Source organism: Emys orbicularis, chromosome 18 (assembly GCF_028017835.1).
Source record: "Emys orbicularis isolate rEmyOrb1 chromosome 18, rEmyOrb1.hap1, whole genome shotgun sequence".
Classification (NCBI taxonomy): Eukaryota; Metazoa; Chordata; order Testudines; family Emydidae; genus Emys; species Emys orbicularis.
Genome location: NC_088700.1, coordinates 23773703 through 23798252, shown reverse-complemented (window position 1 = coordinate 23798252; position 24550 = coordinate 23773703). Strand labels below are relative to the sequence as shown.

Below are 24550 nucleotides of genomic sequence, written 5' to 3'. Positions count from 1 at the left end.
CCACCCTGCCATAAAGGTCTCCCCCTTACTTTCACAGAGATTGTGGAGCACACAGCAAGCAGAAATAACAATGGGGAGATTGGTTTGGCTGAGGTCTGAGCGAGTCAGTAGCGATCGCCAGCGACCTTTTAAACGGCCAAATGCACATTCTACCACCATTCTGCACTTGCTCAGCCTGTAGTTGAACAGCTCCTGACTCCTGTCCAGGCTGCCTGCGTATGGCTTCATGAGCCATGACATTAAGGGGTAGGCTGGGTCCCCAAGAATAACTATTGGCATTTCAACATCCCCAACGGTTATTTTCTGGTCCGGGAAGTAAGTCCCTTGCTGCAGCCCTTTAAACAGAGTAGTGTTCCTGAAGACGCGAGCATCATGAACCCTTCCCGGCCAGCCCACGTTGATGTTGGTGAAACGTCCCTTGTGATCCACAAGTGCTTGCAGCACCATTGAAAAGTAACCCTTGCGGTTTATGTACTGGGTACCCTGGTGCTCCGGTGCCAAGATAGGGATGTGGGTTCCATCTATCGCCCCACCACAGTTAGGGAATCCCATTGCAGCAAAGCCATCCACTATGACCTGCACATCTCCCAGAGTCACTAGCTTTCGTAGCAGCACCTCAGTGATTGCTTTGGCTACTTGCATCACAGCAGCCCCCACAGTAGATTTGCCCACTCCAAATTGATTCCCGACTGACCGGTAGCTGTCTGGCGTTGCAAGCTTCCACAGGGCTATCGCCACTCGCTTCTCAACTGTGAGGGCTGCTCTCATCTTGGTATTCTGGCGCTTCAGGGCAGGGGAAAGCAAGTCACAAAGTTCCAAGAAAGTGCCCTTACGCATGCGAAAGTTTCGCAGCCACTGGGAATCGTCCCACACCTGCAACACTATGCGGTCCCACCAGTCTGTGCTTGTTTCCCAGGCCCAGAATCGGCGTTCCACGGCTATAACCTGCCCCATTAACAGCATGATCTCCAAAGCACCGGGTCCCGCGGTTCGATAGAATTCCATGTCCATATCCTCATCACTCTCGCCGCCGCGCTGCCGTAGCCTGCTCCTCACCGCCTGGTTTTGCAGGTTCTGGTTCAGCATAAACTACACGATAAGGCGCAAGGTATTTACAATGTTCATGACTGCTGTCTTGAGCTGAGCGGGCTCCATGCTTGCCGTGGTATGGCGTCTGCACTGTTCACCCAGGAAAAAGGCACGAAACGGTTGTCTGCCGTTGCTTCCCTGGAGAGGGGGGAGGATATACCCAGAACCACCCGCGACAATGTTTTTGGCCCCATCAGGCATTGGGATCTCAACCCAGAATTCCAATGGGCGGAGGAGACTGCGGGAATTATGGGATAGCTATGGGATAGCTACCCACAGTGCAACGCTCCAGAAATCGATGCTAGCCCCGGTACATGGACGCACACCGCCGAATTAATGTGCTTAGTGTGGCCGCATACATTCGACTTTATACAATCTGTTTCCCAAATTCGAATTATATAAATTCGGATTAATCCCGTAGTGTAGACATACCCTCAGTGTCTGCAGCAGTCAGGGTGTGCATGTGCAGGTCTGTGAGTGTGCAGCAGTTGGAGTGTGTGTGAAGGGCTGTGTGTTTGTGCAGTAGTTGGTGTACATGTGTATGTGTGTGCAGTGCTCTATATGTGCAGCAGGGCTGTGTGTGAGAGAGAGTGAGCGAGCAGGGCTGTGTGTGTGCGTGCGCATAAGCACGAGCAGGGCTGTGTGTGTGTGTGTGTGTGTGTGTGTGAGAGAGAGAGTGAGTGAGAGAGAGAGAGAGAGAAGCTGTCAGTGCCTGTATGTGTGAGAGAGCAAGCAGGGCTGGGTGTGTGTGTGTGTGTGTGTGTGTGTGTGAGTGAGAGAGAGAGAGAGAGCGCACGCGAGCGAGCAGGACTGTGTGTGTATATGAGAGAGCGAGCAGGGCTGGGTGTGTGTGAGCGCGAGCAGGGCTGTGTGTGTGTGTGAGAGAGCGAGCAGGGGTGTGTGTGTGTGTGTGACAGAGAGCGAGCAGGGGTGTGTGTGTGAGAGCGAGAGAGCGAGCAGGGCTGTGTGTGTGTGCACGTGTGAGAGAGAGAGAGCGCAAGCGAGCAGGGCTCTGTGTGTGTGTGTGTGTGAGAGAGAGAGAGAGAGAGCGCAAGCGAACAGGGCTGTGTGTGTGTGAGAGAGAACAAGCAGGGGTGTGTGTGTGTGTGTGTGAGAAAGAGAAGCTGTTGGTGCCTCTGTGTGTGTGAGATAGAGCAGGGCTGTGTGTGTGAGAGAGAGAGAAAGACAGAGCAAGCAGGGCTGTGTGTGTGTGTGTCTGTCTGTGAGAGAGAGAGAGAGAGAGCACAAACAGGGCTGTCTGTGTGTGTGTGAGAGAGAGAGAGAGAGAGAGAAGCTGTCGGTGCCTCTGTGTGTGTGAGAGAGCAGGGCTGTGTGTGTGTGTGTGTGAGAGAGAGAGAGAGAGAGAGAGAGAAGCTGTCGGTGCCTGTGTGTGACAGAGAGCGAGCAAGGCTGTGCGTGTGTATGTGACAGAGTGGGAGCAGGGTTCTGTGTGTGTGTGTGTGTGAGAGAGAGAGCGAGCAGGGCTGTGTTTGTGAGCGTGAGCAGGGCTGTGTGTGTGTGTGTGTGTGAGAGAGAGAGAGAGAGCGCAAGCGAACAGGGCTGTGTGTGTGTGAGAGAGAACAAGCAGGGCTGTGTGTGTGTGTGTGAGAGAGAGAGAGAAGCTGTTGGTGCCTCTGTGTGTGTGAGATAGAGCAGGGCTGTGTGTGTGTGAGAGAGAGAGAGAGTGAGAGAGAAGCTGTCGGTGCCTGTGTGTGACAGAGAGCGAGCAGGGCTGTGTGTGTGTGTGAGAGAGAGAGAGAGCGAGCAGGGCGGGTTCGCTCTAACTTTGCCGTCACCTCCGCCTGCAGCCCCGCCCGCCGGTCAGTTCCCCGCACCTGAGACAGGTGCCGCCCGCTCCCAGCAGCTCCCGTGTCCGCCCGGGAGCGGCTCCGGCTCCGTCCTGCCGCGAGCGCGGGCCCATGGCGCAGGAGGGGACGGGGCTACCGCCGCCCGTGGGCGCGGAGCCGGGGAGCCGGAGCCAGGCGGGGGCAGCCGGCGGCAGCGCCGGGCGGGCGGAGCCGGAGCGCGCTGCGGGGCTGGCCGGGGAGAGCTGCCCGGAGCACGGGCTGGAGCTGGGCTGGTTCTGCGCCGCTCACCGCCGGCTGGTCTGCGCCCAGTGCGCCAGGCTGGGCGGCTGCCGCGGCCACCGCGTGACGGCGCTGGAGGAGAAGGCTGCGGACCTGCGGGTAAGCGCGGGGCGCGGAGGCTGGGCTGCTCGCCCCAGCCCCGCCCGGCCCCCGGGGCTGGGCCGCCGGCTGCCTGGGGGCGCCCCACGCCCAGCATCGCCCGCTGGCCTGGATCCCCTCCGGGCGCTCCCCCCCAGGCAGCCCGCCGCGCCGTGTGGAGCAGCCGGAGCCGCTCCCCGGACGTGGGAAGGACTCGGGCCGGACGGTTGATAGGGAGAGTCCGGCGCTGGAGCCGGCGCTGCCCGTGAGCGCAGGGGGCTGCCGTGGGGCCGCTTCCCAGCCCTGGTGGGTGCCGTCCCTCGGGGCTCCGGCTGCGTGTGACTGTAGCGCAGAGAGCCCAGGTGAGGGCAGGGCCGGGGTGTGCCAGGCGCTGCGCAGACACGTGCTGGGAGACAGGTCCCCGGGGAGGCCGGGTCCCCCTTTGGCGCTGGGCTAGGGTGGGGGTCACTGCGAGCGCCCCGCCGAGGGAGATCAGCACGGGAAGGAGGGACAGCTCTGCGCAGGGATCGCTGCCTGAGCCGAGCCAGCCTGGCCAGCCCCCCCCGTGGCCTGGCCGCACTTGCTGAGCAGCTGCTGGGCACACGGGCCGGGGCTGACGGCTCACACACGGGGGTTACCGTCACCTCATTCGGTGGGTGCCGGGTGTGACTGTGACGCCTGACAGCGGCCAACACCAGCCAATCTCCCTCTAGAAACTGATCCTGGAAAGTGCCCGTCGCCACAATCTCCGGTTTAAAAAAGTTTCAGCCGTCCAATCCGAGAGCAGAAACAATACCGTGTGACTTAGGTGACCAATCACACATCTTCAGGAGTGAGTAATGGGAATAGGACAGCTTGTGAGCCCTCCCCCCCCCACCCCCCCCACTGACCTGTTCATATCACCCATTGGCAGAATCCTTCTGAGGAACAAGCAGGTGCGCAGGGATCTGGGCCTGGGTCCTCTCTGCGGTACCCTGGGAATTTCAGGCTAGATCAAAATAACACAAATAAAGTGTAAAGGCCTCCTTGTTCCTGTCGCTTGGTTTTTACATCTAAACCCAAATGACAGGTTTGGTTCCCAGCAATCACATAGGAATTGTCCTATTGCCAAGGGAAACGACAGATTTCAAAGGCAAAACTCTGGCTCAGAGTCTGTTCTGGCTAAACTGTGCTTGTTGCAGGAGGGGGCAAAGGCTGCTTTACACTCCATAGCTTGGGCTGCCCATTCATGGCATAAATTAGAGCAGCCCCAGGACTGCTCCAATTTATGTTTGGCTGCAACAGCCCTCCAGAGTCATCCCAGTTGAGAATAGCAGGAGCTATTTTGATCTGGCCACGCCTGCACCCTCCCCTTGTGCACACTCTATGCCAGTGGCTAGGGAGGTGGCTAAAGGCACTCTGGCAACTCTGCTGTGTGGAGAAAGCCCTTATGCCAGGGATAGTCCCAGAGGCCATTTCCACTGAGGTTCTGTCTCCTCACAATGCCAGAGTGATGTAAAGGAACCAGAACATGACAGAGAATCCAGCCTAGGTGATCTGCATGTAACCGTTTCTCCCTTCCTTCCACCTCTTCCTCTCGCCCAGATACTATCGCTGGCGATCAGGAGTCCAGGACAGGTCTTACCAATTAAAACCCACTAACTTTTAGGGATATTTTAGCTCATTTGTGACTTTTTCAGGCAAGGATCGGGTTTTATTACAAATCTGTGGTTTATTTCTTTGTGTAAAGCTGGGGTGTGCTTGCAGCTGACTGCAATGGAGCTGAGAGCCGGAAGCTCCCGGGGTCCCAGGGCCGGCTCTAGGCACCAGCAAAACAAGCTTGGGGCAGCACATTTTTAGGGGCGGCATGGCCGGCGCCAGAATGCCGCCCCTGCCGCTCCTAAAAATGTGCCCCGGCCGCCCTAGCTCACCTCCGCTGCTGCCGCCGCTCGCGCACCACTACCTGGGAGGGAGGGGGAGCAGCGGCGCGCGAATCAGCTGTTTCACGCGCCGCGGCCGCTCGGGATCTCCCCCTCCCTCCCAGGCTCTCAAACCTGGGAGGGAGGGGGAGATCCCGAGCGGCCGCGGCGCGCGAAACAGCTGATTCGTGCGCCGCTGCTCCCCCTCCCTCCCAGGCTTGAGAGCCTGGGGGGAGGAGGCAGGGCTGGGGATTTGGGGAAGGGGCGGAGTTGAGGCGGGGCCGGGGGGTGGGGTAAGAAAAAAACGGGGGGGGGGGGGGGCGGCCAAAATTGATTTTGCTTGGGGCGGCAAAAATCCTAGAGCCGGCCCTGCGGGGACCTCATGCAGCCTGTGCTCTAGTGAAGGGACGCTGTATGACTACAACCCTTCTGAAAGCTGAGCGCTCACGGTGCCCGATGGGCAGAGGATGCTCCGAGAGAGGCTGTGAATCCAGAGCTCTGATTCTATATTTCAGAATAAAATTGTGGATCAGTGTGAGAAGCTCCAGCTGCAGAGCGCGGCGATCACCAAATACATGGCCGAGGCGCTGCCAGGGAAGAACCAAAGTGCTCTGGTAATTCTCTTTTCTTTCCATGGCACGGTAATGTGGACCTGAGCTTGCTAGTGCAGCCTGCATCTCACAGGTGAACATACCCCCACTCAGCAATATTAGTGCCGGCTGCCCAGAGTTGCTGAGATGGCTTTACTCTTTGGTTACTGATTTTATTTAGGCCCTTCTCCCTATCTGACCATCCCCATAACGAACAGACAGTTTTGCTTGGTCTCCTGCAGTGTAAACCCCAACTCTACTCCAGGAGGCAACCAGCTGAGTGTATGCACTGTACACATTGCACTGCTTCCAACACCCTCTCTGCTGCCCCGTCCTCTTGTAGATGACCTTGGCCTGGGTTCTGGGGATGTGCTCGGGAGACGAACCCTGAAGTTTGCTCTTGAATTTGCTCGTCTCTCAGTTCAGGTGGTGCTGCTTCCCGTGCCTCCCTCAGGCAGTGCTTTCCTTTAAAGTGACCGTGTCAGGATAACAATACGAGGTCTATTTCTCCCTTTCGCCGAGGCCACGGTACACCTCTCTGGCAGCATCTGTTTCATCCTACACTGATTTTAAAGCCCATTTACACTGCGAGAGCAGGGAAAAGTGGCCGTAGTATAACTGAGAATCCGGACAGCTATTTCTGTGTAAATACTCTGTGGGTATGGCTATGCTTGTAATGCCACAGTGTAGACGTTATTCCCTATGCTTCTCCCATCGGCCTGGTTTATCCACCTCCCCAAGAATTCTTCCGTCGACCTAGCACTGTCTACACAGGACTTAGGTCGGTTTAACTACGCCACTTTGGGGGGTGGATTTTCCATATCTCGGTGATGTAGTTATGCCGACCTAATTTTCTAGTGTAGACCAGGCCTGTGTTAGCAATAATGGCTTTGAACACTTCAATGACCCTAACTTCTCCTGGTTCCCTGCTGGTGCCTGTGCTTCAATAAAAGGCTAGTCAGTTTCCGTTTTGTTTCAGGCAGTTCACTTCCAGCCTCTCCTGCCCTCCTGCAATGGCTGGACTGCAAAGACTGCACAGACGTGCTTCAGTTGGAGCAGACCCGCTGCTGAGTGAATGGTGGGCGGGGAGGGGGGAACGGCAGCTGTCAGGCCTAATCCTGCAAGCCCTCCCTAATGTGAGTTGAGTCCAGTGGGACTGCTGCAGGGAGCCAGAGCTGCTGTCCTGCACCAGGGGTTGCAGGCTGGGCCTTTGGCTCGTCAGCATGAGATCGTTTCCCTAATATTACATGGTGTAAAACTTGTTTTTTGTACGAAGCTGAAATTTGGGCCTTGCTGGGTGTCAAGTTGGCACTTAGTAGCCCTGGCGATACCAGCTAGTGCCTTAGAAACACCATAGCTGGTAGGTAGAGCGGCCTGGTTCCGATCTCACATTGGTTTACACCACTTTAATCCCGGTGATTTCAGGTGGATTGACTCAGCGTTAGAGTGCACTGAAAGCCAGCTCCGGTGGTAGCTTTCCAGCATGCCAGTGGTACTGCATGTAGTGCTTGCTGAGCTGAGGCGGGGCGCCTGACACCTCTCCCTCCCCTGTCCTTGCTGTGGCAGAGCGCGGCCAGCTGGGCCCGGGAAGTGGTGATCCAGAGACTGATCTTTGTGAGAAATGTGTGTGAGAACGAAGAGCAGCGACTGCTGGAGAAGGTGCACGCGGAGGAGGAGAGGACTCACCAGAGCATCCTGACCCAGCGAGCTCACTGGACCGAGTCCCTGCAGAAACTGGCTGCCCTCCGCACCTACCTAGTGGACATGATCACCAACCTGGATGACCACGGCCTGGTGGTAAGTACCACAGTCCTGTACTGAGGAACCGGTCTAGCCTGCAGCCAGGCTTCTCTCGCTGCAGCTGACGACTCTTGAGCGCAGCAGTTCAGCAGCTTGTTGCACTGACAACAAGGAGGCCAGAGTTCAAGAGAGACTCGGGTTTGCATTCCTGGGAAGCAGCTGTGGCTACCCAGGGAGTCACCTGGCTGGAATCACCAGAGAAATGTGGCTGCCCCGTAAGAGCTAGGAACAGGTGAGGGAGCTTCTGAAATGTTCCTGCTGGTCTTCCCCTTACTGCGGGTGATGGGAGAATATCAGAATTCTCTTCCAAGCTCGGGATGCACCATCCTTTGGATGCTGGCCTAGAGCAGCACTAACTGCTGCATTGCTTCCTCCTTGCCTGTTCTCCCTTGCAAGCAGATGGGACCACAAGGGCCCAAGCAGTGCCTCAGCATCTGAGGACTGGACTCGGGAGTCAGAGAGGGAGAAGGCCGGTACATGATTTTTCATGGGTTTTTCTAGTTCTTTGTTGATTTTAAACAACTCCGGGCAGGTCTACACTTAAAACGCTGCGCCGGTGCAACTGCACCGCTGTAGCGCTTTAATGAAGACGCTCTAAACCGATGGGAGAGAGCTTCTCCCGTCGACTAAATAGTTAATAGGCTCCATGAGAGGCAGTAGCTGTGTCGGTGGGAGAAGCTCTCCCGCTGACATAATGCTGTCTACACCGGCGCTTAAGTCGGTATAACTGGATCGCTCAGGAGCGTGGATCATTCACCCCCACCCCACCCCCAAGCGACTTGGTTATACTGAAGTGATTTTGTCGTGCAGAGCAGGGCTCGGTCTTTGGGACCCTGCCTTTCCCTGGAGAGATCTCCTGCAATCTAACAAACCTTGGTGTGAAGGAACTTCTCCTACTCAGTCTGCACGTTCCTTTGGCTGGTTCCTTCCCATTAGTTATTAAATCACCTTGGATCACCTTAACAATTCCTCTCCAGTCAGATGTTAGCAGGCAGTTATCCTGTTTCCCCGACCTTAAGCCATTGCTTAGCTTCATTTAACTTTAAGTGAGTGGCAGAAGCTTTGCTCTCTGGCTGGTCAGTGGAGTGAACCAGTGGTGATACGAATAACAGTGAATCTTTTATTCCGCCTTCTGGTACTGGCCAGTCAGACTTGTCCCACCAGAGAGACGGGAGGCTGGAGCACGAGATCTGTTAAATACCAGCCAGCAAGAGAGTAACAGGTGAAAAGGTCTGTCTGGCTCTTTGCTGCATAGCAGTGGTGGTGGGTGGGGGCGATGTGAGGCTTGTAAATGTTTCCACACTGGGTCAGAGGTTGGTCTCTGGCGGGAGCTGACACTTGATGTTAGTGTGACCAGCTGTCCCGATTTTATAGGGACAGTCCTCCCAACCCCTGTCCCGATTTTTCACACTTGCTGTCTGGTCACCCTACTTGATGTGTCAGAGGAAGGGTCTTGCAATGCTCTACTCAGGAGTGCTGCGTGTTTGTCTTTTCCTTCCTGGCTCTGTGGTGCTCAGACTATGGCCTGAAGCAGGAGAGATGAACACACTGACCGCACGTATAGCTACAAATATGATTGATCCTAGAATTGTCCGGCCCTGGAATAGGATTCTCTAACCCCCGCAATGGAAAATGCCACCAATTGACCACACACCGTGCAAAGAAATCTTCCTGAATTTACTTTGGCTAATTAATGCAGGCTCCATAATGAGAAAGCTGATACAAATGTGAGGTTTGGCTGATAACAGAATGATGTCTGGTTTGGAGCTGTCATCACCCCCAGGTTTTAGGCCTTTCCCTGAGGAGATGGGGACCTGGGACAGACTGTGGGGGCAAAGTACAATTGCAGTAAGCATCTGAGATGCCATGAGTCAGACAGCTGATGGGGGGGCTGTAATGACTGTGCTAAAGAGCTGCACTTCCTGTGGGTTTAAATGCACTGAGGCGTCACTGCTGTGTAGTTGCCAATATGTTAAACGGTAGTTCTCAATCGATAGATTGTGGTTGTGCAGAAGGCACTGCGTGTTCTGGAGCTCCCGGCCTGCGGAAATGGCTGGGCTGGTCCATCTGCCCCACAGAAATAGATTTCTGTTAATGGTGTCTTCTCACTACTGCTCGGGCTGCCTTTGAGCGAGCCCAGGATGTCCTTTCCGTGTGGAAGCGGGGGAGGGACACCACTGACAAGTGCAAGTGGCGGGGTCCCACACCGAGGTGCCGAGGGAACGATGCAGCAGGAATAGGCTCCTGGGTGCAGCGGGAGACCCCGGAGCACCGAGGAGTTTGGATCCAGAGTTGCCCTCACACCCTGACCGAGGTCTCCCACGTGTTTCCCTCACACCAGACAAGCCAGCTCTGCTTTTGAGAGCAGCGGTGCCAGCCCGTGGCTCATGCACACAGCACCGCAGTGTCCAGCCACCAGCAGCTCCCTATGCCCTGCCCACACTGTGCTGGGTCTGAGCGCACAGAGCCCTGATGGCACTGTGGGAAATGGAGCCCAAGAGGCACTGGAGGATGTGCCCCACCCCAGCCTGAGCCAGGAAGAGGGAGATGGGGCTGCTCTCCCACAGGGCCCAGGAAGGGCAGTTGTGCTTCCCACAACCCAGGCCAGCAGGAGAGAGGGGAAACCTCTGAAGTGCTGCAACAAAGCCTTCTGGGATGGATGTGGGGCTGGGGAGCTGGAGGACTCCTGCTGCAGATGGCCTGACTGCAAGGTGCCTGCACTGAGGGGTCTCGGACGCCATTGTGGGAGGCATGTTAGATAACAGGCCACAGAGCAGCTGGTAGAACAAGCACCAGGGCGGGTCTCAGGAGACGGAGCCATCAGGGACGGGAGCGAGAGGATCCTTGGCTACCTGTGGCAGGCGGATTTTCCTGCTGCATGAACTTATTCAATTCACCTGCTTCGGGCATCGCCAGCGGCACAGGCTCAATCCCCAGGAGGCAGCTTTAGCCATTTTCAGGGAGGGTGAGGGGTTCGCTGTTCGCTGTGACACTGTCTGTGCCGGGGCGGGCTCGGTGAGGGGGATGGAGGACTTGGGAAGACATCCAAACCCACTGAGACCTTTGCATAAGTGCCCAGGGAGAGATTTTATTGTGTGAGAACAATGACAATCAACGGCACCCGGTAATACCAGGGTACAAAATATAAAATATAGAATGACAGGGTAAGTCACACTGGTCGGGGGTTGACACTCTGTGGGAAAGCATAGGGCCAAATATAGTACAACTCTAAATTAATCAAACTGTGCCATAGAATCACCATGCATACAAATTCCATGCTTGAATAATAAGAGTATATAGCTGCAGGAATATAGTACCGACCACCTGACCAGGATGGTGATGGTGACTGTGAAATGCTCCACGAGATTAGAGAGGCTACAAAAATAGAAAACATAATAATATGGGAGATTTCAACTATCTCCATATTGACTGGGGACGTGTCACCTCAGGACAGGATGCAGAGATGAAGTTTCCAGACACCATTAATGACTGCTTCTTGGAGCAGCTAGTCCTGGAACCCACAAGGGAAGAGGCAATTCTCAATTTAGTCCTGAGTGGGGCACAGGATCTGGTCCCAGAGGTGAATAGTGCTGACCCGTTCAGTAATAACAACCATAATGTAATTCCATTTAACATCCATGCAGGGGGAAAGTACCAAAGAAACCCAACACAGTAGCATTTAACTTTAAAGAAGGGGAACTACACAAAAATGAGGCTAGTCAAATGGAAATTAAAAGGAACAGTCACACGAGTGAAATGCCTAGTAAACTGCACAGAAACTACTTTAAAATACCGTAATAGAGGCTCAAACTAAATATGTACCCCCAATCAAAACAAAACAAAACAATAAGCCCAAACAAATGCTATCATGGTTAAACAGCAGCGTCAAAGGGGGTTCGAGGCAAAAAGGCAACATTTAAAAATTGGAAGACAAATCCTAGGGAGGAAACTAGAAAGAAGCATGAACTCTGGCAAGTCGAGTGCAGGCCAAAAAAGAATTTGAAGAGCAACTAGCAAAAGACACAAAAGCTAACAGCCTGTCAAAGGCTGTGGCTACACTATGCAGTTTTTAGTGACACAGCTGTTCTGCTAAAAGCCGCGCAGTGTAGCTGCTGTTTGTCGGCAGGAGAGAGCTCTCCTACTGACAAAAAACTTCCACCTCCCATGAGCGGCAGCGGCTTCGTCGGCAGGAGAGCACTGTTCACACTGGTGCTTTTCATCAGTAAAACTTTTGTGGTTTGGGGGGGGTGGGGGGTGTTTTTTAACATGCCTGAATGACAAAAGTTTTGCTGACGAAGTGCCAGTGTAGACAAACCCAAATAGTCAGTGAGGCCTTTGAACGATCGAGGTGCTAAAGGAGCACTCAAGGAAGACAAGGCCATTGTGGAGAAGCTAAATAAATTATTTTCATTGGTCTTCATTGCAGAGGATGTGAGGGAGATTCCCACACCTGAGCCATTCTTTTTAGGTGACAAATCTGAGGAACTGTCCCAGATTCAGGTGTTAATAGAGGAGGTTTTGGAACAGATTGATAAATTAAACAGTAATAAGGCATCAGGACCTGATGGTATTCACCCAAGAGTTCTGCGAGAACTCAAATATGACATTACAGAACTACTACTTGTGGTATGTGACCTACTGCTGAAACCAGCCTCCATGCCAAATGGAGGATAGGTAATATAATGTCAATTAAAAAAAAAAAAAAAAGGCTCCAGAAGAGACCCGGTAAGCCTAGCTTCAGTACTAGGCAAATTGGTTGAAACTAATAGAAAACAGAATTCTCAGACATATCGATGAACATGACATGTTAGGAAAGAGTCAACACAGCTTTTGTAAAGGGAAATCATGCCTCACTAATCTATTATAATTCTCTGAGGTTGTCAACAAGCATGTGGATACGGGTGATCCAGTGGACATAGTGTACTTGGACTTTCAGAAAGTCTTTGACAAGGTCCATCACCAAAGACTCTAAAGCAAAGTAACCAGTCATGGGATAAGAGGGAAGGTTCTCTGATGGATCATTAATTGATTGAAAGATAGGGAACAAAGGGTAGGAATAAATGGTCAGTTTTCACAATGGAAAGTGGTAAATAGTGGTGTCCTCCCGGGATCTGTACTGGCACCAGTGCTGTTCAATACATTCTTAAAGGATCTGGAAAAAGGGAACGATGAGGCGGCAAAGTTTGCAGATGATACAAAATTATTCAAGATCAGTCCAAAGCTGATTGCGAAGAGTTACACGGGGATCTCATAAAACGGGATGATTGGGCAAGAAAACATTTATAAATGTAAATTAATGCACATTGGAAAACATAATCCCAACTATACATACAAAATGATGGGGTCTGAATTAGCTATGACCACTCAAGAAAGATCTTGGCGTAATCGTGGAAAGTCCTTTGAAAACATCTGCTCAATGTGCAGTGGCAGTCAAAAAAGCTAACAATATTAGGAACCATTAGGAAAGGGATAGATAATAAGACAGAAAATATAATAATGCCTCTATATAAATCCATGGTACACAGAAACCTTCAATGTTGCATGCAGTTCCGGTTGCCTCATCTCAAAAAAGATAGATTAGAATTGGAAAAGGTACAGAGAAGGGCAGCAAAAATGAAAAGGAGACTTCTGAGACTATTGATTGCCACAATCTCAGGTTTCATTAAAAAATACATTATTTTCTAGCTGTAATGGTTGCAGAGGGAAGCTTTTAAATGGGACCAGAATGTTCCTTAAAAGCTCAGAAACCAGAAGGCAATAAAATGATCACACTTTTGATTATTTTTCGGAATCATGTGACTTCTAAGCTAATCTCCTGATTTGGAGGCTGAACTCATGATTTCTGAGTGTTTGCGGTTGGTGAGGCTGAAACAGAAATGATTCCATGACCTCAAGAAAATATGAGAAAATAAAAAGACTGGGGCTGTTCAGCTTAGATAAGAGATGACTAAGGAGGGATCTGATAGAGCCTAATCATGACTGGTGTGGAGAAAGTGAATAGGGAAGTGTTATTTACTCTTCACATAACACAAGAACCAGGGGTCACCCAGTGAAATTAACAGGCAGCAGGTTTAAAACAAACATAAGGAAACATTTCTTCACACAACGCACAGTCAACCTGTGGCACTCATTGCCAGAGGATGTTGTGAAGGCCAAAACTATAACTGGGTTAAAAAAAGAATTAAGTAAGTTCTTGGAGAATAGGTCCATCAACGGCTATTAACAAAGATAGTCAGGGATGCAACCCTATGCTCTGGATATCCATAGCCTCTGACTGCCAGAAGCTGGGACTGGACAACAGGGGCTGGGTCACTCAGCGACTGCCTGTTTTGTTCATTCCCTCTGAAGCACCTAGCACTGGCCACTGTCAGAAGACAGGACACTGGACTAGATGGACCATTGGTCTGACCCAGTCTGGATGTTCTTATGAGAATTTCAGCTTTTATGATTGTCTCTCTCCTTGTCCCCAGCACGTGGAGCAGGAGATCTTCGAGAGGTGAGTAATCAAATGTTCACGGCCCCTCCTGACTCACTCTCCCCATTCTGTGAGCCCAGCATCTCACACCACGGCTCGTGTGCAGCATAGAGCAGCATGTCATTGCCAGACAGCAGGGGACTGACGGGTGCTGCTTTTGGTCAGGGCATAGTGCCAGGGGGCTGAGAAGTTGCATGCATATAAAATGCCCCTTGCCCAAAATGTCCCACTGTGGCTTTACCTCACATGCTGCACTATGGCTCAGACGTGGGGACCTAAATTCTTATGTTTGGCACCTAGAAATCCTGGTGGCCAGGACACACCCAGTGGATCTAGATGTAGTAAAGCTGATTTCCACAGATGCCCGGGACATGCTCGCACAAGTGTGCTGCACACATAAGCACACCCTTTTTCACTTTCAGCAGATGATGATTTGGGGCTTTATCTAGCTCCCATTAGAGCCTATGGAAAAGCTCCCCTTGTCTCCCATAGGAAAGTGCTGGGGACTGCCTGTCCACAGAGCCTGCAGTGCTCCTTACCTGCGGATGGGCCCAGTACAGCATTGCACAGAGGGGTAACAATTTAAAGCTGTCTTCAGCCTTCCTAGTTGAGGGCTCTGCATTCACGCAGCCTCCTTATTAAATAGACAAGTGAGGTGCAGAGTGAGAGCCTGGCAGTGCTGCCACTGGTACCAAGCACCCATTGCTCTGTCTGTGCCCGTCACTGCTCCTGAGAAGGGGAACCTGACGTGGCCTAAGGCGATGATTTTACAACTAGGATTGAAATTGGGCTGTCCTTCACTGGGTGGGCATTGGGTGCTTTGAGTGCCCCCTAGGGGTAGTTCTAATTATAGTACTTCTTAGCACTACCTGGAATCCTGATTATTTACTCCTGAGGGCATTCTGCACCAAAAAAATAAAAATTCTGTGCACAATATTTTAAAATTCTGCAAATTTTATTTGTCAAATCAATGTGGAGGCTCCAGCCTGGCATTGGGGAGCACAGGCCACTGGCTGCACAGAGGTGGGAGATCACTGTGCAGCTGCACCCTGGAATACAGACTCAGCAGTGAGGCTGTACCCAACCCTGACACAGCGCAAGGACCGGGCCTGCCCTAGAGACACCCCAAAGCCCTTCCCCTCCATGCCAGGTGCACCAGGTGTGGGCAGGCAGGCTCAGCAAGGCAGAATCCAAGTGTGGAAGGCTTCCTATGGGGGGATCCAGATGTGGGTTGAGAGGGTTCTGTGTGGGGCAATCTGGGTGTGGGCAGCTCAGTGGGGGATCCAGGTGCGGGGGGCGGATCTGGATGCACAGGAGCTTGTTGGGGGGTTCTGGGTTCAATGGTAATGGGACTCTGCAGGGGGTCCAGGTGAAGGTGGTTAGGGCTCAGCGGGGGTGTGTGTCTGGGCATGGGGCGGGGGGGATAGAGCTCGGCGGGGGGTCTGGGTGTGGGGGGTGCAGTAGGTGGGTCCAGATGCTGGGGGAATGGGGGATCAGTGGGGTGGGGATCTGGGTGCGGGTGGCTCGTTGGGGTGGTCCAGGTGCAGGGGGAGCGGGGCTCATCAGGGGGTTCTGAATGTGGGGGGGTGAGGCTTGGCAGGAGGGTCAGGTATGAAGGGGCCTGGATGTATGGGGGTTGGATGGATGGGGGAGCAGCTCCCTGTAGAAGGATCCCTCCCCCTGAAGCTGAGGAACGATGGGTGTAGGAAGCGGGGCAGGGGAGGAGTTTGCAGAGCTTCCTACAGCTGGGGGAGAAATCTGGGGGTGGGTCTAACCCGGCCCCAGATGCTGTGTAAGGGAAGAGGAAGCCCCATCCTCTCCAGCCCAGCCAGGACTAGCAGCTGAGCCTGGCGCAGGGTAGGAGCCACCAGCCATGTCTTCCCCAGTCCCACCCCCTGCCTCACATTGATTTACCTCTCTGCTGGCTGCCCTGGGTACCAGAAACATACTGCTGGGGAGGGTCACATGACTGCTCTTGTGGCTTCCCTTTGCTTCCCTGTGAGAAAGTCAGTTTTCTGTGGGAAAGCGAAGAAATCTGTGGGGGACATAAATTCTGTGCATGTGCAGTGGCGCAGAATTTCACCAGGAGTAATTGTTGCACATTTCCACCTTCTGCCTGAGCAATAAAGCATGGCAGGTGATTAGCAGCAAACTTCAGGGCCTCAGCCTTTCCTTACGAGCCCAATAAACACCATGTGTGTGCCACTTACTGTCTGGATTTGTCTCCTTTCCATGCTATGTCAGATCCTTCAGGAGTCTCTCTCAGCATGTTACTTTGCTGGCTGTCCCTACCCCATAGCAATGCGGCTTTGTCTGTAAAAGGCCTTACAGGAAAATCTGATTGGCCCACCTTAGCACGTTCATTGTACACCCCCATTCTGTGGAGATGTCTCAGACCGATTTGCTCTGTGTCAACTGGAGCTGTGGGAAGCTGAATGACTCGCTGGTATTGGGGTTTGTCTGTTTGTAACTGCCTGGAGTCAAACCCACCTGAAACCAGCACTGGGGATTCTAGATGAAGAGACGTAGGGTTACCATATTTAAAAAATAAAAAAAGAGGACACTCCACGGGCCCTGGCCCCGCCCCTTTCCCACCCCCGGCCCAACTCCGCCCCAACTCTGCCCATTCCCCGCCCCTTCCCCAAAGTCCCCGCCCTAACTCTCCATCCTCCCTCCCAGCCACGCGAAAAGGGCTGCCCGAGCGCTACCGGCTTCATGGTTTGCCGGGCAGCCTCCAGACCTTGCGCCCCCGGCCGGCGCTTCCCCAGCGCAGCTGGAGCCCGGGAGGGGAAGCGCCTAGCCGGGGGTGCAGGGTCTGGAGGCTGCCTGGCAAACCGTGAAGCCGGTAGCGCTCGGGCTTCGGGCAGCCCCCATGCCTCCGGACCCTGCGCCCCCGGCCGGGCACTTCCCCTCCCGGGCTCCGGCTGCTGTGCTCCTCCCCTGACTCTTCGGCTCTGTTTAAGAGCCGAGCTGCCCGAGCGCTACCGGCTTCGGGTAGCCCCCATGCCTCTGGACCCTGCGCCCCCGGAGCCCGGGAGGGGAAGTGCCCGGCCGGTGGCGCAGGGTCCAGGGAAATGGGGGCTGCCCGAAGCCGGTAGCGCTCGGGCAGCTCGGCTCTTAAACAGAGCCGAAGAGTCAGGGGAGGAGCAGAGCAGCCGCGGGAGGGGAAGTGCCCAGCCGGCGGTATTTTTCCCGGACATGTTCGGCTTTTTGGCAATTCCCCCCGGACGGGGGTTTGATTACCAAAAAGCCGGACATGTCCGGGAAAAACCGGACGTATGGTAACCCTAAGAGATGCCTCGTCCCTGGTGTCACTTCGCTGCATTCAATCGTACCCCAGGGATGAACCTGGCTCAGTATCGTTGAAGTAGTTCCTTGTGACTCTAGGTTGTGTGTGTATCTTCCAGCACCTGACACTAAATCAATCCATTTCCTAATAAACCCTCTCGTTCACTTCCTAGGACAGAGGCAGCGGAGGGAATCCTGGAGCCGCAGGAATCCGAGAAGTTAAACTTTAATCAGAAATGTGTTCAGAGTCCATTACTGCACCAGCTGTGGGCCTCTGCTGTTCTCAGCTGTGCCACAGGTCAGTGTCTTGCTCACAGCCGCACATTCCTCTGGGGACTCCTGGCAAGTTGATTCATTCTGTGCCTAAGCAAACATCCTGGCTGCATGACGTTCCTGCTCCCCAGGTTTGTGTGCGTGGAAGCAAGTGGGTGTTGAGAGTCAATCTGTAACTTCAAAGCATGCTTCAGATTCACTGCATGCACTAGTGCACTTTACGCCAGAGAGATGTTTGTTAGTGGGAATTCCTCCCCCACCGGTCACGATTCTCTCAGCAGCAGCGATCACTAAAGAGAACAGAGCTGATCCTTGTTTGCTTCAGCAGGGAGATGCTAAAGAGAAATGACCTAAAGTACAAAAGTGAAGCCAGCTCCTTCAAACAGCACTGGCCCAGAGCAGAGGCCCAGGCCTAGCTTTAAAAGACCTCATGTTAATAGCAGTGTTGCCAAATCTCACCACTTCATTGCAAGGCTTGTGGATAGCTGCTATTTTACTTAGAAACCCAGCTCCTGGAGACTATTGATTATGTGACAATCTCAGCTTTCCTTGAAAAATAAATGAGTTTCTAGCCCTAATGGTTGCAGAGAGAAGCTTAAAAATGGGACCAGCATGCTCCTTAAAAGCTCAGATACCAGAAGGCAATACAAAGAACCTGCATTGGATTATGTTTAGGAATCATGTTGGTTTTTTAAAGCTAATCTCCTGATTTGGAGGCTGAGCTCAGGATATCTGAGCGTTTGGGGTTGGTGAGGCTGTAGCAGAAATGAGTGCATTTCGGGAGGTTGTGGAAGCTCCTTCACTGGAGGTTTTCAAAAGGAGGCCGGACAGCCATCGGCCTTGACTTGAATGGCTTAGTCACAACAAATTCTGCATCTGGCAGGGGGTTAGACTAGATCAGTGGTTCTCAACCAGGGGTCCGGGGCCCCCTGGGGGCCACGAGCAGGTTTCAGGGAGTCTGCCAAGCAGGGCCCGTGTTAGATTCGCTGGGTTCCAGGGTAGAAAGCTAAAGTCCCACCACATAGGGCGGAAGCCCAGGGCCCTGAGTCCCGCCACCCGGGGCTGAAGCCTAAGCAACTTAGCTTTGCCGGGCCCACTGTGGTGTGGGGGCCCCGGGCAGTTGGCCTGCTTGCTGCCCCTTAATGCCAGCCCTGGCTTTTATATGCAGAAAAACAGTTGGTGTGGTACAGCTGGCACGTGGAGTTTTTATAGCATGTTGGGGGGCTCAGAAAGAAGAAGGTTGAGAACTCCTGGACTAGCTGACCCTTGCAGTCCCTTCTAGCCCTACGGTTCTATGATTCTATGTAGGGTAGATCGACTAAAGAGGCCTCACAAAGCATAGCTCATCGATTCAGAGATTTTAAGGTTATGGGGACCGTTAAATCATCTGGTTTGATCTCCTGCAGAACACGGGCCATAGGAGTTCATCATGACGAAGGGCTGCTCAGCATGGGAAAGTTTACCAGCACAGTCGAATTACAGCAGTAGTTATACTGGTATAACTCCCTGGTATAAGTCTGGAATAAGAGCGTCCACACAGGGAGTTATGTTATACCAGTATAAATAAATCCCCCTCCGCAGACAAGCCCTAAAGCAGAGGCCCCAGCGTGCAATGCTGCTTGGACCCAGGTGTGCCTTCTGGGAGGGGTAGTCTCTGGGGGCTGCCCCTCTATATTAAAGGTGAGGGAGCCTGCATTCTGCTGAGGGTGATCAATTGTTCTCCTTATCCATTGAGGACAGGACAAGAAGCAAAGGGCTTAAATTGCAGCACAGGAGGTTTAGGTTGGACATTAGGAAAAGCTTCCTGTCAGGGTGGTTAAGCACCGGGACAAATGGTCTAGGGAGATTGTAAAATCTCTGTCATTGGAGGTGTTTAAGAACATGTTGGACAAACACCTGTCAGGAATGGACTAGTTATTATGTAGTCCTGCCTTTAGTGCAGGGGACTGGACTACACGACCTCTTGAGGTCCCTTCCAGTCCTATGATTCTAGTTCATCTGCTGCTAATTCACCCACCATTCCTGAGGGGGCTTGGAGACTTTTCCTAGATTCATCAATTGCAAGGCTAGAAGGGACCATCTAGTCTGACCTCCTCCATCACACAGGCCATGGAACTTCCCCATAATAATCCCTAGAGCAGATTGCTTAGGAGATAATCCAGTCTTGATTTAAAAATGGTCAGTGATGGAGAACCCACCACGACCTTGGTAAATTGTTCCAATGCGTAATTACCCACTATTAAAAATATACGGCTTAATTTTCCAATTTGTCTAGCTTCAACTTCCAGCCATTGGCTCCTGTTAGACCTTTGTCTGTTAGACTGAAGAGCTGTTCCCCACATAGGTACTAATTCCCCACACACAGTCACCCCTTAATAGACTGAGCTCCTTGAGCCTATCACTTTAAGGCAGGTTTTCTAACCCTTTCTGTTCCTGCTCCATCTGAAACCACGGCAGCAGGCTCAGGTCATTAGACTGCTGTGCTCTGAGTACCAGATGCTGGTTTGTTTCCGGGTCTTACAAAAGTGATCCTGCCAGGTGCAGGACATCAGTGCAGCTGAGGGTGCTCAGGACCTGGCAGGATTAAGCCCAAGATGAGGTGAGCATGCTATTCCCCTCCAGCCCCGCCCCAGCCCTGCATGTCTGCCTGGGAGGAGGTGACTCACTTGCTCCCAGCCTTATCTTTATGATGATGTCTTAAGACACAAAGCAAGTGAAATGGGGGAAGGGCAAGGAGAGGACCCAGCAGATAGAGCCCCCTGCCTGGCAGGGAGCAGGACCAGGTGACTGAGCAGAGGCGGCTGCAGCCCCAGCTCTGTACTAGAGGATTTGAAAAGCAAATCGGCAGGGACTTGGGCAGCCGCACAAACAGCAGATCTGGAGGGTGACGGGGTGATGCTGAGCCAGGTATCCCAGTGCCGCCCAGCCCAGCCCTGCATGTCTGCGTGGGAGGAGGTGACTCGCTGTATCCCAGTGCAGATCAGCTGAGGATGGGCTGCGTGGAGGGAACATCCTGCACTGGAGCTGGGGGGAGGGATATGGTGCCGGATACCCCAGGCAGGGCAGGATCATCAGCAAGGGTGTTGGAGCCTTCCCAAAAGTGGAAAGGCCAGGGGCCCCTGCCCCTGAGGCCCCTCTCCTTCCCCCCGTGGGCCCGCCCCCCACTCCTCTTCCCCTGGAGACTCCGCCCCCGGCCAAGCCAGAAGCAGAGCCTGTCTCCCCGCATCCCAACCTGGTTGAGGTGGGGCCGAAAGCACCCCCCTGCCCATGTTCCTGCCCCCCAGGTCTCCCGCCCAGCACAGGGGGAGGGACCCAGGCTCACCACAGCTGCCTGCGCGGCTCTCCCTGACCCGGCTCCGGGCGGTCCTAGGGTTGCCAGGTGTCCGGTTTTTGACCAGAACACCTGGCCGAAAAGGGATCTTGGCGGCTCTTGTCAGCACCGCTGACTGGGCTGTTAAAAATGTGATTGGCGGGGCTGGCAAGCTCCTTACCCGGCTCCATGCAGCTCCCCGGAAGCGGCGACATATCCCTCGGCTGCTAGGCGGAGGGATGGCCATGGGGGCTCTGCATGCTGCCCGCGCCCCAAGCACCGGCTCTGCAGCTCCCATTGGCCGGGAACCATGGCCAATGGGAACTGCGGGGGTGGTGCCTGCGGGCGGAGGCAATGAGTGCACACCACACAGAGCCGCCTGGCCGTGGCTCTGCCTAGGAGTGGGAGGAACATGTCGCCACTTCCTGTGAGCCCCCCGAGATAAGTGCCGCCCGCACCCCAACCCCCTGCCCCAGCCCTGATCCCCCTCCTGCACCCAAACTCCCCCATGGAGCCCGCATCCCCTCTGACAACCCAACCTCCTGCCCCAGGCCTGAGCCCCCTCCTGCACCCAAACCCTTCTTTCCCGGCCCCACCCCAGAGCCTGCACCCACAGCCAGAGCCTCACCCTCTCCTGCACCCCAACCCCCTGCTCCAGTCTAGAGCCCCCGCCCACACCCAAACTCCCTCCTGCACCCCTGCCCTGAGCCCCATCCTGCACCCAAACTCCTTCCCGGACCCCACACCCCCCTTGCACCCCAACCCTCTGCCTCAGCCCGGAGCCTCCTCCCGCACCCTAAACCCCTCATTTCTGGCCCCAACCTGGAGCCCACACCCCCAGCCGGAGCCCTCACTCCCTCCCGCACCCCAACCCCCGACCCAGCCTGGTGAAAATGAGCAAGTGAGGGAGGGTGGGGGAGAGTCAGCGACGGGGATGGGGGATAGAGTGAGCGGGGGCAGGGACTCGGCGAAGCGGGGGGCAGGGCAGGGGCAGGCCAAGGGTGCTCGGTTTTGTGCTATTAGAAATTTGGCAACCCTGGCAGGGCCTCAGAGCTGCAGGCCAGCCATAATTGCCGCACGGGCAGCTGGGAAAGCTGCAGCAGATGATCCGCCTGCCCGCGGCCTGTGTCTCTGCCCCCCGGACGCCTCGCCGAGGGCAGGTAGAGGGTCTGCGTGGCTCCCACAACTGCCCGGGCTCCATGCTGGCCTGGCCGGGAAGTGGGGCCTCGGGGAGGAGAGGAGGGGAAGGAGGCGGGGTCTGCCCTGGCCAGGCCCGTCCACTTTCAGAAAGGGGGGCGGGGGGAAGGCTATGGCCTGAGTTGCCTGTAAGCTGCGCGGCCGCACCCCCCTGCACCGCAACTCTCTGCCCCAGCCCTGAGCCCCCTCCTACACTCTGAACCCCTCAGCCCCACCCCCACCACATGAATTTTTGTATGTGCCCCAAGATGAAGGTGATGTGTCACACATCACCTCCATATTGGAGCACATAAAATTCATTCCGCACATGGGTGGGAAAAATTAGAGGGAACACTGGCTATGGCCCCCTAGCCCGCCCACCCCCCCCGGTTCTGGCGCCACTGATCATCATCCATGGTGACAGGTAGAGAGATCCCAGCCAGAAGGGACCCAGGATTGCAGCAGTGGGGGAGTCCACACCAACGGGGTGGCTGGCTGGGCTAGGAATGGACTCCTGCACACTGGGAGTAGGGCCAAGATCCCCCCCGTGCCCCTTGCCTCCCCTCCATCAGAGCTGAGTACTTGTCTGGTTTGCTAATCTTCCCGCCACTGGGCCCAAATCAACCATTCATCCCCCACTGCATTCTGGGCTGCCAAGAGCCAGGGCAGGGAACTGTTTGGGAGAGATGAGACGTCTCCTGCGCCTACATCTGGATCTGCACCAAGTCGAAACCAGCGCTTCCAGAACTGGGTGGGGAAAGTGTGTCCTCAGGGCCACATGTAGCCCCTGCCTTCATCTTGGGGAGCCCAGTGGCCAGGAGCCTAGTCACAAGTGGGCTTGGGGGGAACCTCAGGCGTTGGATATGTTCTGCATATTACACTTCTTGTTTGAAAGGGGAAGGAGGCTGCCCTGGCACCAGCCCAGCCAGGAAGCCCACTCAAACAGCTGGATCTTCTGCATCAGGTTGGGAGGGGGGTCAGATGGAAGCCAGGTGGTAGCTGTGGATGGGTGGTGGCCTGTGAATGCACCTGCCTCCTCCCTGCTTGGAAAGAGGTTTGGCCAAAGCTGCCAGCCCTGTGGCCGTGGTGGCCTGGTCCCCACTGAGTACTACCCCTGGGACCAAGGCAGAGGTCTCTCATGCCTTGCCCTGCCCCTGCTCCATCTGCAATGTGCTGAGAGCCTGAGGTGTCCTGCTCACCAGCCACCCTCAGCACAGAGCCACTCCAACCTCTGGGCCAGCTTCTCCCTGCCCTGCCGTGTCCCGGCAGCAGGGTGGGCGAGCACTGCGGAGGGGAGATGGCTCATGATGGATGGGATGGAGGGAGCCAGTCGGGACCTACTGCAGGCTACAGCTGGGAGACCCCAGGAGCCAGTGCCCAGTGGGACTAGCTGGGGTACATCCAACTTGTGCAGGCAGAGTCCAGTCTGAGCTCAGCCCCTTCCCCAGCATGCAGGGAGCCCCCTCCCCAGGGAGCTGGCCTGCCGGCCCTGGAAGGTGCTGCTGCTGGGCGCCAGAGGAAGCCGCGTGGCCACTTCACAGGGCTACTGCCTAGGAAGGCCTATAAAAAGGGGAAACGTGGACATGAGCCCAGCTCCCTCCCTGGCCCAGTGCTGCTGGGGGAGACAGGCTGATCCTGGCCGAGGTCCCGCTGCTCAGCCTGTACTGATTGTTTGGCTTCCCTCGCAGGTTTGGAAGAGGTTCACGTAGATGAGAAAACTGTCAGCCCCCTGCTGGCCCTGTCTGAAGACAAGAAAACCTTGGCATTCAGCCCCAAGAAGACAAAGCCCTATCCAGACTGCCCCGAGCGCTTCGATCACTGGCCCAACGCCTTGGGCAATAAGGCCTTCCACAAAGGGACCCACGCCTGGAGGATCAGCGTGGACAAAAGCTGCGCGTACAAATTGGGCATTTCTTATGGCTCCTTGCAGCGCAAAGGGCCTGGCAACGCAGCTCGGCTGGGCTACAACCCCTTCTCCTGGGTGTTCTCGCGCTATGATAAGGAGTTCCGCTTCTCGCACAACAGCCATCATCAGGCGGTGGAGTTAGTCAAGTGCCCCGCGCAGGTGGGTGTCCTGGTCGACTTGGATGGGGGGGAAGTGCTGTTCTACGACCCTACTGCCTGTGTCATCCTCCACTCGCACCGTGAAGCCTTTACTGCACCCATCTACCCCGTGTTTGCCGTGGCTGACCAGAGCATCTCCCTCGTTCAGTGAACAAGGCCTGGCACAGGGGCAGCAGCTCACCCACCAGCTGTGTGCGGAAAAGGGGGAGCTTTCTGCAGAGACGCACAATTTGGCACGCCACCTGCTGGATCTTCAGTCACTCCAAGCAGCCAGGATGGGGCTGGCAGCCTGAATGCACTGACACCTTATGTCCAGGGTGCCAGGGGGACCACACTGAGATTGCTCAATCAGGGCAAACTGCAACAAATGGGGCAGACGATCCCCCAAACTGGAGGTTATTTCTAATAATTAGATTCACCAA

At 54.7% G+C, this 24550-nt stretch overlaps 1 protein-coding gene across 1 annotated transcript; it reads left to right on the top strand.

Annotated features, from left to right (window-relative positions):
* The first annotated feature begins 3008 nt into the window (after window positions 1-3008).
* Window positions 3009-24279, top strand: BSPRY (B-box and SPRY domain containing). The gene is made up of 6 exons (XM_065418920.1): window positions 3009-3275; window positions 5668-5766; window positions 7309-7539; window positions 14013-14038; window positions 17479-17603; window positions 23753-24279. The coding sequence occupies exons 1-6, from the start codon at window positions 3009-3011 to the stop codon at window positions 24277-24279; spliced, it is 1275 nt and encodes a 424-aa protein (XP_065274992.1).
* Window positions 24280-24550: the final 271 nt, after the last annotated feature.

Bases quoted from the DNA above. Each gene is read 5' to 3' on its own strand.
- BSPRY (XM_065418920.1), top strand. From the start codon at position 3,009: ATGGCGCAGGAGGGGACGGGGCTACCGCCGCCCGTGGGCGCGGAGCCG. The intron at 5,767-7,308 runs GTAATTCTCTTT...TTGCTGTGGCAG, and splicing joins GGAAGAACCAAAGTGCTCTG to AGCGCGGCCAGCTGGGCCCG. The intron at 17,604-23,752 runs GTCAGTGTCTTG...CTTCCCTCGCAG, and splicing joins TGTTCTCAGCTGTGCCACAG to GTTTGGAAGAGGTTCACGTA.